Source organism: Muntiacus reevesi, chromosome 7 (genome assembly GCF_963930625.1).
Source record: "Muntiacus reevesi chromosome 7, mMunRee1.1, whole genome shotgun sequence".
NCBI classification, from domain to species: domain Eukaryota; kingdom Metazoa; phylum Chordata; class Mammalia; order Artiodactyla; family Cervidae; genus Muntiacus; species Muntiacus reevesi.
The window spans coordinates 57,533,798-57,550,848 of record NC_089255.1 but is presented as its reverse complement, the minus strand read 5'-3'; the positions used below and the strand labels follow the sequence as shown (position 1 = coordinate 57,550,848).

At 35.7% G+C, this 17,051-nt stretch overlaps 1 protein-coding gene across 2 annotated transcripts in view; it reads right to left on the bottom strand.

Moving 5' to 3' along the window:
• SPPL2A (signal peptide peptidase like 2A) overlaps nt 1-17,051 on the bottom strand; it is a 51,939-nt gene that overhangs the window by 21,362 nt on the left and 13,526 nt on the right. Inside the window, exons 2-8 of one of the 2 annotated variants that reach the window (XM_065941891.1) lie at nt 11,271-11,390; nt 10,774-10,956; nt 9,767-9,856; nt 9,160-9,293; nt 5,023-5,174; nt 984-1,080; nt 447-548 (exon numbers count right to left, since the gene is read on the bottom strand). In XM_065941891.1, the coding sequence (XP_065797963.1) occupies nt 447-548; nt 984-1,080; nt 5,023-5,174; nt 9,160-9,293; nt 9,767-9,856; nt 10,774-10,956; nt 11,271-11,390 (878 nt within the window). The remainder of the gene's footprint in view (nt 1-446; nt 549-983; nt 1,081-5,022; nt 5,175-9,159; nt 9,294-9,766; nt 9,857-10,773; nt 10,957-11,270; nt 11,391-17,051) is intronic. The other variant, XM_065941892.1, reaches the window with a different exon arrangement.

Here is a 17,051-nt window from a genome sequence, read left to right as displayed (position 1 = left end):
TTTCTGTTTATCCTTCCTGCAAACAGACAGAAACCTGTATATTTTCTTATATTTTTTTTCTTTCTCACATGAAAGGTAGCATATGCTAGATATTCTTGCATATTTGGCTTTTTTCAGTTAAAAATATATCCTGGAAATCACTGTATATCAATTCACAGAAATCTTCGTTCTTGACAGCTGCATTGCACTTCGCTGTGTGGCTATACCATAAAAAAGTGTATTTTTGAAGCCTATTTCAGTTTAGATGTCTAAATCCTATTTTATATTTCCTTCTCTAGACAACCTCAAATCCATTAGCACAAGATTTCTTTATTTAAGTATTTAGCATGTTTCAAGACTAGGATGTTCTGGGGGGAAAAAAAATCCATGATGAACAATTATCAAGGCAAAATACGAAACAACATATCCTTAGTCTAGCTAAAAGGAAATACAATGAGTATTCATACCTATCTTCATTTCGAAATACAGCCCAAACAACAGCTAATGCTATGCACAGTCCAGAGAGAAAACAAAGTCTCACTTCAAAGCTCTTGCCACAACAGGTAATCCTAAAAGATAGTTTGAAATAAATTAATTTACCCTAAAGATGAAATACAATGTTCACTTAATGTAACAAATGAATGTCTGCCACAGTGAGAAGAAAGTTTTTGAAAAGTCAGTTTTAAAGCCTTAAACTTTAACTACAATGAATGATACATAATAAAATATTCACCAGTTCAATAGAACTGTATTGATGAAAATGCTCTATATCTGTGCTGTCCAATACCACAGCCATTAGCCACATGTAGTTATTTAGTACTTGAAACGTGGCTAATGGGGCTGGGCAACTGAATTTTTAATTTTATTTAATTTTAATTATTTTTAATTAAAATAGCAACATGTATATTGGACTTCACAGGTTTACAACAAAGCTCCTATTTTTCCTTGTATTGTTTTAAATTACAAAAACCAATATTATGGGCTTCCTCACAAGAGATACATACGTGCATCGTCCCCATTGTATCTTACGAACTAGTGCAGCAAGACAGTTGTACAGACTCATCGCTGATGCTATGCAGAAAATTGCTATCATAACATAAACTAGAAAAAAAGACACCAAATTATATGAGAACAGAGGAAACATGATAAGAAAACTTTTATACCATTAATATTAGTTCTTTAACTTTCTTATTAGATCGTAATACTTTCAATGCAGTGACCATATCATAATCTGAACTGGTTACTAAACTGAACATACTTAGATCTTGAGCTTTAAGAGTGGTATTTCACGTGTTGTTTCAGCTCCACTACACACTACTAGGATTTCTTTACGGGTTGAAGCTAGCTCTGCATTTTTTTCTTTTTTAAAAAATTTTATTATTACAGTTGATTTACAATACTGTATTAGTTTCAGGTATACAGCTTCAGATTCTTTTCCATTACAGGCTATTACAAGATATTAAATATAGTTCCCTGTGCTATATAATATACATTGCTTATAATAGTCGGGTATATCTGTTAATCCTATACTGCTACTTCATCCCTTTATCCCTTCCCTTTCCCTTTTAATTGTAAATTTCTTTTCTATGTCTATCTTTCTAATTTGTAAATAAGTTGATCTGTATTATCTTTTAGATTCCACATACATGATATCATATTTGTCTTTCTGTCTGAGTTAACTTAGCATAATAATCTTTAGGTTCATCCATGTTACTGCAAATAGCATTATTTCATTATTTTTTAATGACTGAGTAATATTCCATTATATATATATATCTCATACCTTCTTTACCCATTCATCTATTGATGAGCATTTAGGTTGCTTCCATAATTTGGCTATTGTAAATAACGCCACAATGAACATCGAAGTAGAAAGGCAGTATTAGCTGCTCAGTCATGTCCAACTCTTTGCAACCCCGTGGACTACAGCCCACCAGGCTACTCTGTCAATGGAATTCTCCAGGCAAGAATACTGGAGAGGTTTGCCATTTCCTACTCCAGGGAATTTTCCCAACCCAGGGATTGAACCTGGGTCTCCTGCAACACAGGCAGATTCTTTTCTGTCTGAGCCACTAGGGAAGCCCCAATGAACATAAGGGTGCATATATATGTTCTATTTAGTTTTTTGTTTTCTTAGAATAAACATCCAGAAGTGAAATTCCTGGATTACACGTTAGCTCTATTTTTAGTTTTTAAGGAACCTCCATACTGTTTTCCATAGTGGCCACACCAATTTATATTCCCACCAACAGTGATAGGAGGGTTTCCTTTTCTCCACGCCCTCAAAAATTTTATTATTTGTAGACTTTTTGAAGATGGCCTTTCTGACAGGTGTGAGATGAAACCTTGTGTAGTTTTGATCTGCATTTCTCTAATAATCAGTGATGTTGAGCATCTTCTCACGTGTCTATAGACCATTTGTATGTCGTCTTTGGAGAAATGTCTATTTAGGTCTTCTGCCCTTTTTCTGAATGGGTTGTTTGTTTTTTTGATATTGAATTGCATGAGCCGTTTGTGTATTTTAGATATTAACCCCTGTTGGTTGCATCTTTTGCAAATATTTTCTCCCAGTTCATAGGCTGTCTTTCAGTTTTGTCTATGGTTTCCTTTGCTATGTAAAAGCTTTAAGTTTTATTAGGTCCCATTTGTTTATTTTTGCTTTTATCTCTTTTGCCTTCAGAGATTGACCTAAGAAAACATTGGTAGGATTTAAGATAGTAGCTGTGCATTTTATCATTCAATGATTCAAAGTCACATGTTTGTTAAAGATGTCTATGAAGTGAGTTGTAGACATCTGTATTTAATTTAAATGTAACAAATGGAAGAATTAATAAACCACTTTAAATACTTTTTATTTATTTTTTTAGTGGAAATGTTTTACTTTTTAAAAAAATGCATTTATTTTAATTGAAGGATAATTATTTTACAATATTGTGGTGGCTTTTGCCAAACATCACCATGAATCGGCCATAGGTATACATGTGTCCCTAAAATATTTTTAAAAAGCTTAAAGAGGAGAACTTCCACCTACCTTAGACATTAATCATGATGTCTATATTTTCCTATGGTGGAATTCATCTCTAATAACTTTACATGTGGTAAAACCAAATCCACTTAAACAAACCTCATTGTCTAGGTATGATATTAAGGTATAAAAATTCACAAATGTTTTTCTATATTAGCTATACTTGGTTGAAAATTACTTAAAATTAAAAACATTTGATCTTGCTGTTGTTAAAAACAGGAAGAAATTATCATACTCTAAAAGTATTGCTTTGTGAAATTTCTCAAAATTTTACAATGGAAATAGACATTTTAACTGAATTTTGCAAAACCACTATATTTCAGAAAACTATAACTTTGTTTTGTACGTGAGAAAAGACAGCAAACTAGAGACAGTAAATAAGGGGCAGTAAATTAACCATTTTCTAATTGGTGGTCTTGGACAAAATATTTTTTCATTTGCTTATGTTATTATTGCATATATATGACAATCTAAGTAGTAAGAATGACAATCAAAGATTGCCAAGTTGAGTTTGTTTAGTCATCCACCAAAGGTCTCCAAACCAAGATTTTAAACTCTAGTGGAAGTCATGCTCCTGGAAGCCCTACCAGAGTTTTAGTATCCTACTATACCTAAGAAAATGATTTGGCATGAGAGAGAATTTGGTAAATACAACCATCTTTAGTTATTTTCTCGAGCATGACTCAACATAAAATGGTATGGAGAATCTTAGCAATCTAATACATTGAACATATTAAGAAACGACATCAATTTTAGCCATAAGGAACCATTTGAAAGTATATTAAATTTCACAATATCACACACCATTGTCAGCGTCATAATTAGACCCCATGTCATGGGATAACCATGAGGTTTAATGATCTTCCTCCTCCTACACTGAAAATTACAGTTATAAACAGGGTCAATTTTTAAATAGTGATGAGTTTAAGGAAATCCCTTACCAAAAACTAAAACATGCTTTAGGGTAAAGTAGAGAAATCTCTTTGTTCTATTAAAGACCACTAAATATATCAACTGAGGGTCAGACAAACAATTGAAGGCTGAGAATTTAAAACAGAAAAATTAGCTGTGCAATGACGACATAGTACAAATACCACACTGGTATCCACTCTCTCAGCAACATATTGAAATATGAGTGATATTCCAAGAATATTTTTTTCTAATTGGAAATATATATAAGTATAGTTTTAAAACTGCTACAATAGGAGAGGAGAAATTGAAAACTAAGGTGAAACTAACCCAAGGCCTCAGTTTTCCAGAAACTTATACTATTATTCTCTAAATAAACATTTTGTAGCCTGTGGTGGTTTTCACAAAGAGTTTCTGGCTAAGTCTCATTAGGCACACTCTCTTTTTCCCTGGGCTCTGTTCTCTTTCTGCTATGTGTTGGCCACAAATGGCAAATTTCCATCTTATCAGAACACTAAGTAGACTGTTCAGGGGATGGGCAAGCTATGACCCCTTCCTTCCTAAAGGAAAAAGTATCATTTACTCTCTAGACTACAAGCAAGTACCTGTGTGTTTTTAGATGTAGTATGATCTTAATGTTCACACAAGTAAAACAAAATTTAAGCAACACGACATTTTGATTTGCAAACTGACAACAAGAACCAATCACACTTTAGGAATAAGCAGAAGCAATAAATTCATAATTTGAATAATCTTCTATTTCATGAAACTGTATATAGCTACCAAGAAATCCTTAGTCTTCTGCTTAGATACCCCCAGTCTATTATGCTTTATCTGCAGAGACGAAAACTTAGGGACCGTAGCAATTCTTTCAGGTTGTCCATGAAGAAGTGTTCTTATTTTGAGTCACAGTGTATTTTAAATCAGAATTTTTTTTTTAATCTCAGAGTAATAGCGACCTAACACTTTCGACAGTTTAAAAGTTAATATCACTTTTTAATTATTCACTTAAGTTTTCCAGTTGAATGCCTTAAAGGAAAAGATATATCTGGCAAAGTAAATGAAAAGATCGTATGCTAAAAAGTAGCAAATGTAAAATGATTTCTTACCCAACCATTTGTAGAAGAAATAAAGTAAAACCATCATAATACAGCAGATGACCACAAATATTATAACTGTTAGAGGACTAAAAGTAACATATTCTTCCTTCTTTTTCCTCATTTCTCTATCTTCAGTGTTTGTCATTGCCTTCATGTTTTCCCTGCATAAACACACACAGAAACTTCAGCAATCTCTGCCAAGTACAGTTATTTTTAAAATCTATCTGTAATACTAACTTAAAGTTGTTTCTGGTTACAAAGTTAACATACTTAAAAAGTTATACACCATGAAGAAATACTTAATCTAGAAGTAAAAACTCTATAATTCTACCCTCCAGAGTTGGTGTGTTATTAACCACTAACTTTTGAAACTATTTTTTTCTGGAGACAAAACTGTTGAAACAGAAGATATTTATTACATAAAAAATTAATGTTTTTGGTGATGTTTATATTATCTAATTTGGAAACTACACTGATGTAATGTTTCAAATAAAAACCAATTCTTTTTACACACTTAATATTACCAACTTGCAGGCAGTAAACTACTTTTAAAAGCAGTTTCTCTTCAATGTAAAAACACTAACTTATTCCATCAGTCAGCTCAGTATTCACTGTAAGTCTGTATGGTGCTCTTCAACATATTATGAAGGATTCAAAAGAAGTTCAAGACATAGCTTTGTCCTACCCTGATTCAAGGTAGCAAAATATTGTTTTAATTCTCCCAATACCCCTTCTGGGGTCACACAACTAGTGAAAGGCAGACACAGGAGCTGAAGAGGAAAGGGTCACAAGCTTCTTTTATTGAACAGTTTCTGTTCTGTCACCTTGTCTCTTCCCAGTTACACAGAAGCCACTAACGTACTTTTCCAGCGCCAGTCCCTTCAACTCTGGTCTACTAAAATGGTATTCCTGATCGCTTCTCGGCCTTCTGGCTAAGATCAAGTGTAAAATGGTGTTCCCTGTTCCTTTTTCACATATCCTGATCCTTTTCACCAAGTCTGGGCTCAATATAAACTTTAGGTTAAAAAAAAAAAAAAAGGTTTATTTCCATCAACTTGTACATTTGCTAAATTGCTTATTTATCAACATGCTACTTTATCAGAAAACTGCATATCAAGATGGTTACTATTCTACACATCTGTGACTCTAGGGAGGCTGCCTGGGAAAGGAGCAGGGAGAAGGTTTGAGGAGGAACACACAGTACCTCCCTCAAACTATAGCACCAGATGACAGCGTATTAACAGGGTTTCAACAAAAGTGGTACCTGGGTGGGTAAACATGCTCACCTTTGGATAAGTCCATTGCAAACATTTATTTAAGGACATTTCTATCACAGAACCCATATAAGGCACAATAACCAAAAGGCTATATATTCATATTCAGGTTATACCAGATAATTTATTGAAGGAAAATATATTCTAGGTTTATATCATGTTAAAATAATACAACTCATCTTTTTTAAAAAAACTGTATTCAAATCAGGTCGAGAATCACAGGCAATAGGAAGCTAAGCTTTTTTTCCTGTCATCTTGAGTTTATGATGAGGACCAGTTATATGCATGCATGCTCAGTTGCTCAGTTGTATCTGACTTCTTTGAGACCCCATGGGCTGTAGTGTGCCAGGCTCCTCCATGCCTGGGATTTTCCAGGTAAGAATACTGGAGTATTCTCTTCACCAGTTATATGAGGGCTTATTATAACAGGAGTTTAACTCTCTACTGAAAAGTCTTTATACTGAATCAAGGCATTTTTCATTTTTGCATAAAGTACATCTTTCATTTGGCAGGTTAATTCTGGGTTATGAGGTCCTGTTCTGGTAAATTTTTCCCTCCCTAAGCCATATTCTCTTTTCCCTTCTCTTTCAGCCTAACTCTCTTTTCTTGCTAAATAATTGTTCCTGTGTTATTTTGTAAAATTAAGATATAGAAGACATATAACATTAATTTCAGGTGCATTACACAATGATTTGATAACTGTATATATTGCAAAATGATTACCACAATAAGTTTAGTTCACACCCATCAGCACAGAGTTAAAAAGATTTCTTTTTTTCTTGTGAGGAGAACTTTTAAGAACTACTTTATTAGCAACTTTCAAATATGCAGGACAGAATCATTAACTATGGTCACTATGTTGTACATCTACAGGACTTATTTATTTTATAACTGGAAGTCCGTACCTTTTGAACACCTTCACCCATTTTTCCCACCCTCCACCTCCCCACCCCTGGTAACCACCAATCTGTTCTCTGCATCTATGAGTTCATTTTTTTAAAGATTCCACATAAATGAGATGTTCCGGTATTTATCTTTGTCTGACTTATTTTACTTAGCATAAGTAATACCTTCAAAATCCAGCCATGCTGTTGTAAATGGTCTTATGTCAATAACTCTACTTTTTATGAAACTTTCCATTTTATCATTGATTAATACTCTTTCTCTATACTGTCACTCCCAACCACAACACACACACTTAGTTTTTTCTATCTTTATCCTACTTTCACAATCGGTCACTTCAATTTCAAAATCCTTAACTCTGCAGGTAAAAGATCTCTTTTCTCCCAACCTAGTTACTGAAGGCAATACATTTTTTATTTTTGTACATCATCATGTTTTATGATTAAGTCAACTTGTATGTACTGCTCTCCCACCTCCAGTTTTCTTGAGGAGGAGACCGTCCTGACAGGTACATTAAGCTTGCCTTGCTAACTCAAAGCCCATGGACCAGTTTGTCAAAAAATGCAGAATCTCAGCATTTACCCCCAAGCCTACTAAATCTTCATTTTTAAAAATTTTAATGGACATGGGTTTGGGTGGATTCCAGGAGCTGGTGATGGACAGGGAGGCCTGGCGTGCTACGGTTCATGGGGTCGCAAAGAGTTGGACACGACTGTGCGGCTGAATTGAACTGAATGAGATCTCAAGACAGTTTGTATTCACATTACAGCCTGAGCAGCACTACTCTAGAAAAGAGACAGTTTACATAATAATGTAAGTACAGTGAGAATCTATATTAAATGGAAAAACATTTTCAATGAATCAGCAGCTTTTCAGAGATTATAACATTTTACCATACAATCTAGAAAATGATTTTGGAGATCTTCCATATTAGGCCTTATAAAGATTAACAGTGAAAAATATAATGCTAACTTACGTGAAGACATGTGACTAACACATGCTGAAATGTGCTTTCCAAATATGTAAAATATTTTAAGCTCAATATTCTAGGAATCTATGCTTGTTAGATTTCTCTTACTGTAAGTCAATCAAATTTTAGTATTTTAAGAAATTACAAATAAGCTTATTAGCTTTAGCTGGCGTCAAATAAGCCCTTTTTAGTGGAATCTATAGATCAATTCACAAGGTGAACATATTGTCCTTTATGCATAAAATAATGTGCTCTGAGCACAATTTTTTACTCAGAGTTAAGAAAATGAACTGATTCTTCTAAACTACACTGCCTTTGCTGCTGCTGCTAAGTTGCTTCCGTCGTGTCCGACCCTTAGCGACCCCATGGGCTGCAGCCTACCAGGCTCCTCCGTCCATGGGATTTTCCAGGCAAGAGTACTGGAGAGGGGTGCCACTGCCTTCTCTACACTGCCTTTAATCTACAGCAAAAGGTACATAACTGTAAGAACACTGGGTTTAGGTTGTGATTAAATAGACAAGTCCAAATTTCATGTACTTTTGAAATTTCTATATTTAAATTAAAACATGGACATGCTTAATTAATATCCAATTCCTAAAGCACTGACTAGAATGGTGAGGTCACACTGTAATGATTCAACTCAGGAGGAGCCGAAAAAATTCCCACCCTGTTTATTTTCTTTCAATCTAAGTGAATAGGTACATTAGGATGCTAACTATCTCCACCTTTTCTGGGTGAGGTAATTAAACATTTTAATTTAAGAGACTTTGGTGAAATTTCAATGTTTCCTTGACAGCAGAAGAACAAGAGGAACCTACGACTTTCTTCTTCTCAGTGAAAAGTTAAAGATTTATGTGAGGACAAACCTGCAATCGAACGTTGTCAGCACTATATTCTGAGAACAAGTAGAACTTTAAGTGTTGTTACATGATAAAATGATTAAAGACAATAATTTTTTAACCATTTATCTTAAAAACAATGAAGTTTAATTAAGCTTACAATTCAATGAGCCCGCTCCAGTATCCTCCTAATGCCACAGTGAATACAGCAATTACAAAAATAACCACCATAGTATAGTCAAAGTTAGGCCACGATGGAGAATACATTTTCACAACAATGTTATCTCCGAGAGTCTGAAATGCAAAATAACAGTTAATACACTGGAAGTCACTTTTTTTTTACTATAGCGTATGGAAGCAGTATTCCAATTTCATTCTGGAATGGACAGGGAATATAAGACAGTCAAGAATAACAGAATTATTTTGACAACACAATATAGTCTCTTGTCTAAATTATGAGGCTTTGCTTTATTAAAAGCAAAAGTGTGGTGTTTCACACATTGACATTGTGTTCAAGGATTTAAAATTAAGATAAATGATATGACACAAAGATTTTAAAGAGGTTGAAACAAAGAAATATCCTCTCAAACATCAAGACTCTGAAACACCTTGCGCTAAATGGGGAGGGGTTGAATAAGACTTGAATGAGACTAGCAAGTTCCATCTTACTAGCAAGTGGAACATATATAATAATTTAAATATCAGTGGTTTAAAGTACAAAATTGTACTATTTATAAACTTTATCTAACAGATAATTATTAATTTACCTGCTTCATATCTTTAAAGTCTTTGTGGTTTATAAATGCAATCAATATTTTCACATCAAGATATTCAGATTTGTTCCCTGAGGGAGGAAACTAAAAGAAAAAAAAAAACATATTATGAAAACTTATGAACTACTAGTAAAGTACAAATTATTCATTAAATACAAATATCTCTTTAAAGTTATAAAAAAATGTTTCATGTTTTATTTTTAATATTATAATATTAAAAAGGATTCAAACTGGAATCTTTTCAGCATAAATTTAAACTGCTATTTTATACACACACACACACACATTCCACATATCTTGTCTATTTTAGGAATGGAAAAGAAACAAAATTTTTCAATTAAACACCTCTTATATCCAGAATGTTTAAGAATACTACCATCATATTATTCAAAACTCAGCCTCTATAGCACAGGGAATCCTACTTAACCTTATGTGGCAGCCTGAATGAGAGGGGAATTTGGGGGAGAATGGATACATGTATATGCATGGCTGAGACCCCAATCAGTCAACCCTAAAGGAGTCAGTCCTGAATATTCATTGGAAGGACTGATGCTGAAGCTGAAACTCCAATACTCTGGCCACCTCATGCGAAGAACCGACTCATTGGAAAAGACCCTGATGCTGGGAAAGATTGAAGATGGGAGCAGAAGGGGACAACAGAGGATGAGATGGTTGGATGGCATCACTGACGTGATGGACATGAATTTGAGTAAGCTCCGGGAGTTGGTGATGGACAGGGAAGCCTGGCGTGCTGCAGTCCATGGGATCACAGAGAGTCAGACACGACTTAGTGATCTGAACTGAGACCCTTCACTGTTCAGAATCTACCACAACATTGTTTGTTAATCGGCTACATCCCAATGAAAAACAAAAGTTTAAAACAAAACCCAAAAACCCCCCCAAAACACTCAGCCCCAAACCACACACAAAGAATATAGTTCAGTTCCTGTAAAATTTGATATCAAGAACTCAAAAGAAGTTATTATAGTTTAATAACTTACTAGGACACTGTTATTGGCAACCAACAAAGCTTCAGCACCTCCTGTTTGTGCAATTCTGGCTTTTTCCAGAAAATGGCAGGTTCCCCACTGTACCACAACTGCTTTGTTCTTTATTCCATCAGGAGGAATATCAGAAATGTTGCAGAGTGGTGTGGTAGTCAGATTCATCAAACTAGTGGAAGTCTGGAAAGAAGAAGTGTCTTTAATATTATATATATATATCATATTTCACCCTAAAGGCATTCAAAGAGAGTATCAACATTGGTTTAACACAAAGTTCCTTTAATTAGAAACATCTGATGACAATCAGGCTTTGAGGTAGATATTTTTTAATTTTATAATTTGTTTTTCTCATAAAGAGAAAAATACTAAAGCGAAAGCAATAAATATTTATTAATCATAATGTTATAATTAGGTTACATACTGAAACACTATAACCACTCATTCTCACCATTCAATATTTTGTTATAAATAAATAGAAACTGTGATTTACTTACTGCATTTTCTAGGGTACTTGGAAGAGATGTCCAGTGAGGGTTATATAGCATGCAGTAGTCCTTAGATGGTGAAGGTGTGCCATTTCCAGAGGCATGGAGGATTGCTTCGCGAGCAGCTGTCTGGGACACAAACAATAATTTTCACAGTGGCAATGATTCAGCTTGCCAAGAACTAAGGATTTTAATAAAACTATTTATATACAGGTTTGACCACATTTCCTTAAGGGGTAAGGTCCTTCAATGAACTTCTTCGAGGAAATAGTAAAACTGTACATGGTTGCTCAGAAAACATTCTTTAAGGAAGTCACTTTCTTAATGGCCCTTTTTATAAGGGCCATATCCCAGGGAGGAATCTTGTTATGATGTCATAACTTCGACACTAAACGTTACTTCCCAATCTCTCATGAATTATTATTTCATTATTCATATTCTATAAAAGACAATGCACCTGAAATCCCTTAACCTATGTTACCTTCCATATTCTATGAGTTACTAGGGTAAACATTAAAAAAAATTTTTTTCCCCTTTTATTTTTGGCTGTGCTAGGTCTTTGTGGCTGGCAGGCTTTTCTGTGGTTGTGGCAAGCTGAAGCTGCTCTCCAGTTGCAGGGTGCAGGCTTCTCATTCGGTGGCTTCTCCTGTGACAGAGCACGGGCTGGAGGGATGCAGGCTTTAGTAGTTGCACATGTGGGCTCAGTACTTGTGGCACAGGGGCTTAGGTACTCTTCCACGTGTCTCCTGCATTGCAGGGTAAACTTCTAAGTGCTATTTTTGCAAATGAACCAGGGAAACTAGAAATCTCAAGTTTTCAAGACCCTGCAAAAAAATCTATTCAAAAAGACCAATCTAGAGTTTAAAGTGAAAAAAGAAGATCTAGAAGAATGTTCTTTCCTTATGCCTCATTTCCCACTACTGAGAAAGAAGAGAGACAAGAGGTAATAAGTGACTAAAAGAATAACCATAGTACATGGGGGTAGGGGGATGGGAGTGGAACCTATGATACGAAGAAACAGCCCAAGACAACTACAATACTACTCCACATCACAATTCTCTTTAAACTTGGATCAATCCAGATCCTTCCTCTCTCCTTTGAGAAAATCTTACGCTACAACCAAAGGGAGAAAAAAGATTGTTTGGCAGTTAAAGATGATGTACTACTAAGCCTCTGCCACTAAAGCATGCACCAACAAGAAATTGCTGCTATTTGGCCATTTTTGGTCTATTAATTTTGTAAATTTGTAATTTTGGTAATTACATAGAATAAATCTAAATATCTAAGAAGTACAGAAATGTTCTAATCCATGCTCTCCTACCTAAAATCTCCTGTGAACATTTGGGATTTGAGGGTTTTCTGGCATACTTGGGACTTCCTTAGCTTATGGATCTAAGCAAGTGTAGGGAATTTTTCAAACATGCCATCATATTACATAAAGTGTTACATAAGGAAATTATTTCTGGAAAAAGGAAATGCAGTTTTTGTTCAGCTAAGTACTTGGTGGCTGTGAATGGATTCTGACAGCAGAGGTAGACTGATCTGTTGAAATTCTTACTGAATCTATTGTTTGGGATTGTTTAATGTTCAAGCTATGTCCAATTTGGTCAGTTTGCAAATATGGCCTCTTCCACCTTGCTTGTTGTATCCTTTTGACAAGACCCCATTAGTCTTTGAGGACTTCCTTGTTTCTAGGATGAATTTATCCTTTACCTGTCACAGATCAGAACCAGTCATTCTCCTAAGCTCCTTTTGGAAAGCACTGTATTTAAATCAGGATTTGGTTTTAACCAAAAGCAAATGAAAAAGGAAAGATAAAAGAAGCTGAAGGTAAAGGAGAAAAGGAAAGATACACCCATTTGAATGCAGAGTTCCAAAGAATAGCAAGGAGAGATAAGAAAGCTTTCCTCAGTGATCAATGCAAAGAAATAGAGGAAAACAATTAAATGGGAAAGACTAGAGATCTCTTCAAGAAAATGAGAGATACCAAGGGAACATTTCATGCAAGTACAGTTCAGTTCAGTCACTCAGTCGTGTCCGACTCTTTTCGACCCCATGGACTGCAGCACACCAGGCTTCCCTGACCATCACCAACCCCTGGAGCTTACTTAAACTCATGTCCATCAAGTCAGTGATGCCATCCAACCATCTTATCCTCTGTCATCCCCTTCTCCTCCTGCCTTCAATCTTTCCCAGCATCAGGGTCAATAAAGGACAGAAATGGTATGGACCTAACAGAAGCAGAAGATATTAAGAGGCGGTGGCAAGAATACACAGAAGAACTATACAAAAAGATCTGCATGACCCAGATAACCACAATGATATTATCACCTACCTAAAGCCAGACATCCTGGAATGCGAAGTCAAGTGGGTCTTATGAAGGATCACTACAAACAAAGCTAGTGGAGGTGATGGAATTCCAGTTGAGTTATTTCAAATCCTAAAAGATGATGCTCTGTGAAAGTGCTGCTGTGAATATGTCAGCAAATTTGGAAAAACTCAGCAGTGGCCTCAGGACTGGAAAAGGTCAGTTTTCATTCCAATCCCAAAGAAAGGCAAGGCCAAAGAATGTTCAAACTACCACACAATTGCACTCATCTCACACGCTATCAAAGTAATACTCAAAATTCTCCAAGCCAGGCATCAATAGTACATGAACTGAGAACTTCCAGATGTTCAAGCTAGATTTAGAAAAGGCAGAGGAACCAGAGATCAAATTGCCAACATCCCCTGGATTATCAAAAAAGTAAGAGAGTTGCAGAAAAACATCTACTTCTGCTTTATTGACTACGCGAAAGCCTATGACTGTGTGGATCACAACAAACTGTGGAAAATTCTTCAACAAATGGGAATACCAGACCACCTGACCTACCCCCTGAGAAATCTGTGTGCAGGTCAAGAAGCAACAGTTAGAACTACACATGGAACAACAGACTGGTTCCAAATTGGGAAAGGAGAACATCAAGGCTGTATACTGTCACCATGCTTATTTAACTTATATGCAGAGTACATCATATGAAATGCCAGGCTGGATGAAGCACAAGCAGGAACCAAGATTGCAAGGAGAAATATTAATAACCTCAGATATGCAGATGATACCACCCTTATGGCAGAAAGCAAAGAAAAACTAAACAGCCTCTTGATGAAAGTGAAAGAGGAGAGTGAAAAAGTTGGCTTAAAACTCAACATTCAAAAAACTAAGATCACAGCATCCGGTCCCATCATTTCATGGCAAATAGATGGGGAAACAATGGAAACCGTAACAGACTTTATTTTCTTGGGCTCCAAAATCACTGCAGATAGTGACTGCAGCCATAAAATTAAAAGACACTTGATCCTTGGAAGAAAAATTATGACCAACCTAGACAGCTTATTAAAAAGCAGAGACATTACTTTGCCGACTAGTCAAAGCTATTATTTTTCTCAGTATGGATGTGAGAGTTGGACCATAAAGAAAGCTGAGGGCTGCAGAATTGATGTTTTTGAACCGTGGTGTTGGAGAAGATTCTTGAGAGTCCCTTGGACTGCAAGGAGATCCAGCCAGCCGGAAATGAGTCCTGAATATTCCTTGGAAGGACTGAAGCTGAAACTGAATCTCCAATACTTTGTGGCCACCTCATGTGAAGAACTGACTCATTGGAAAAGATCCTGATGCTAGGAAAGACTGAAAGCAGAAGGGGACGACAGAGGATGAGACAGTGGGATGGCATCACCGACCCAATGGCCGTGAATCTGAACAACCTCCAGGAGTTGGTGATGGACAGGGAAGCCTGGCGTGCTGCAGTCCATGGGGTGACAAAGAGTCAGACGCGACTAAGTGAATGAACTGACTGACTTGGTTTTAACTGTGCCTGAGGCTGCTGAAGTGGTATAACCTTTACAACAGACAATTGGCAATATCAATCAAACTTTTTTTATTGGAATAGAGTTGCTTTACAATGTTGTTTAGTTTCTGCATTACAACAAAGTGAATCAGCTACATGTGCATATATATTCCCTCTCTCTTGAGCCTTCCTCCCACCTTCTCAATCAAACATTTTTTAATATATATAATTCACTGATTCATATCCTACAGTTGTATTAATATTACACAATGCACAAGATTGTAGAAAGATAAACGTCCAGGGATATTCACTGCAATATTATCTGCTATAGCAAAAACAAAAAACATCTTCTACAGATGAGGATCCATTACATTATGGTATGTATTGTACACAGCTTTAAAAACAAAGAACTTGATCTACTTGTAGAAATACATATCCATAGTGAGAAAAGCAAATTCCAGAAAGATATTTACAATGTTTCCTATTTTTATAAAAGCAAAGCTCCCTATATGTACCTGTACATTTATGTAAACAAAGAATGACAGAGACACACACCAGTCTGTTTAAAAAAAAAAAAAAAAAAAGAAGAGGAAAACAAAAGCAAAGATGAAGATATAAAAAGACTGGAAAGAGAAAATTAAAAAAGGAAAACACAATCAAAGAAAACAAAAAGGTATGAAATTCCTCTCTTGCCATCCTGCCCAGTCACCCCTTAGGGGCTTTTCTCATGTCTTTCCAGATACTATATATGAATATTTAAGATAAATAGAAAGATAGATCTCAAATATATACATTGTTTTACACATATGGGATCATATTATATATACTACTGTATAGCTTTTCTTTTTTTTTTTGTATAGCTTTTCTAAAATTTATTTTTAAAAATTTATTTTATTGAAGTATAATTGATTTATAACACTGAGTTAATTTCTATTGAACAGTAAAGTGATTCAGTTCTACATATATATACATATTTTTTCATTATGATTTATTAGAGGATATTGAATATAGTTCCCTGTGCTATACAACAAGACTTTGTGGTCTATACTATATGTAATAGTTTGCATCTGCTAATTACAAACTCCCAATCCTTTCCTCCTTGACACCCCTTCCGCTAAGCAGGTCTATTCTCTATGTCTGTGAGTCTGTTTCTGTGTCACAGATAAATTCATTTTTGTCATATTTTAGATTCCACACGTAAGTGATACCATACAGTATCTGTCTTTCTCTTTCTGACTTACTTAATATAATCTAGGTCCACCCATGTTGATACAAATGGCATTGTTTCACTCTATCATGGCTGAGGGGTATTCTGTTGTTTATGTGTACCACATCTTTATCCACTCATCTGTGGATGAACATTTAGGCTCCTTCCATGTCTTGGCTACTGTAAATAGTGCTGCTATGAATACTGCATTGCATGTATCTTTCTGGGCTTCCCAGGTGGCTCAGTGGTAAAGAATCTGCCTACCAATGCAGGAGACATGGGTTTGATCCCCGGGTCAGGAAGATCCCCTGGAGTAAGAAATGGCATGTTCTTTTTGAATCATAGTTTTCTCTGGATATATGCCCAGGAGTGGGATTGCAAGATCATATAGCAACTCTAGTTTTTTGAGGCACCTCCATGCTGTTTTCCATAGTGGTTGCACCAATTTACATTTCTGACAACAGTTGTAGGAGGGTTCCCCTTTCTCCACACTCCCTCCAGTATTTGCTATTTGTAGACTTTTTAATGATGGTCATTCTGACTGGGGTAAAGAGGTACCTCGCTGTAGTTTTGATTGGCAGTTCTCTAATAATTATGGGCTTCCTGGTGGCTTACACTGTCTGTCTGCAATGCTGGAGACCCAGGTTCGATCCCTGGGTCGGGAAGATTCCCTGGAGAAGGAGATGGCAACCCACTCCAGTATTCTTGCCTGGAAAATCTCATGGACAAAGGAGCCTGGTAGGCTACAATCCATGGGGT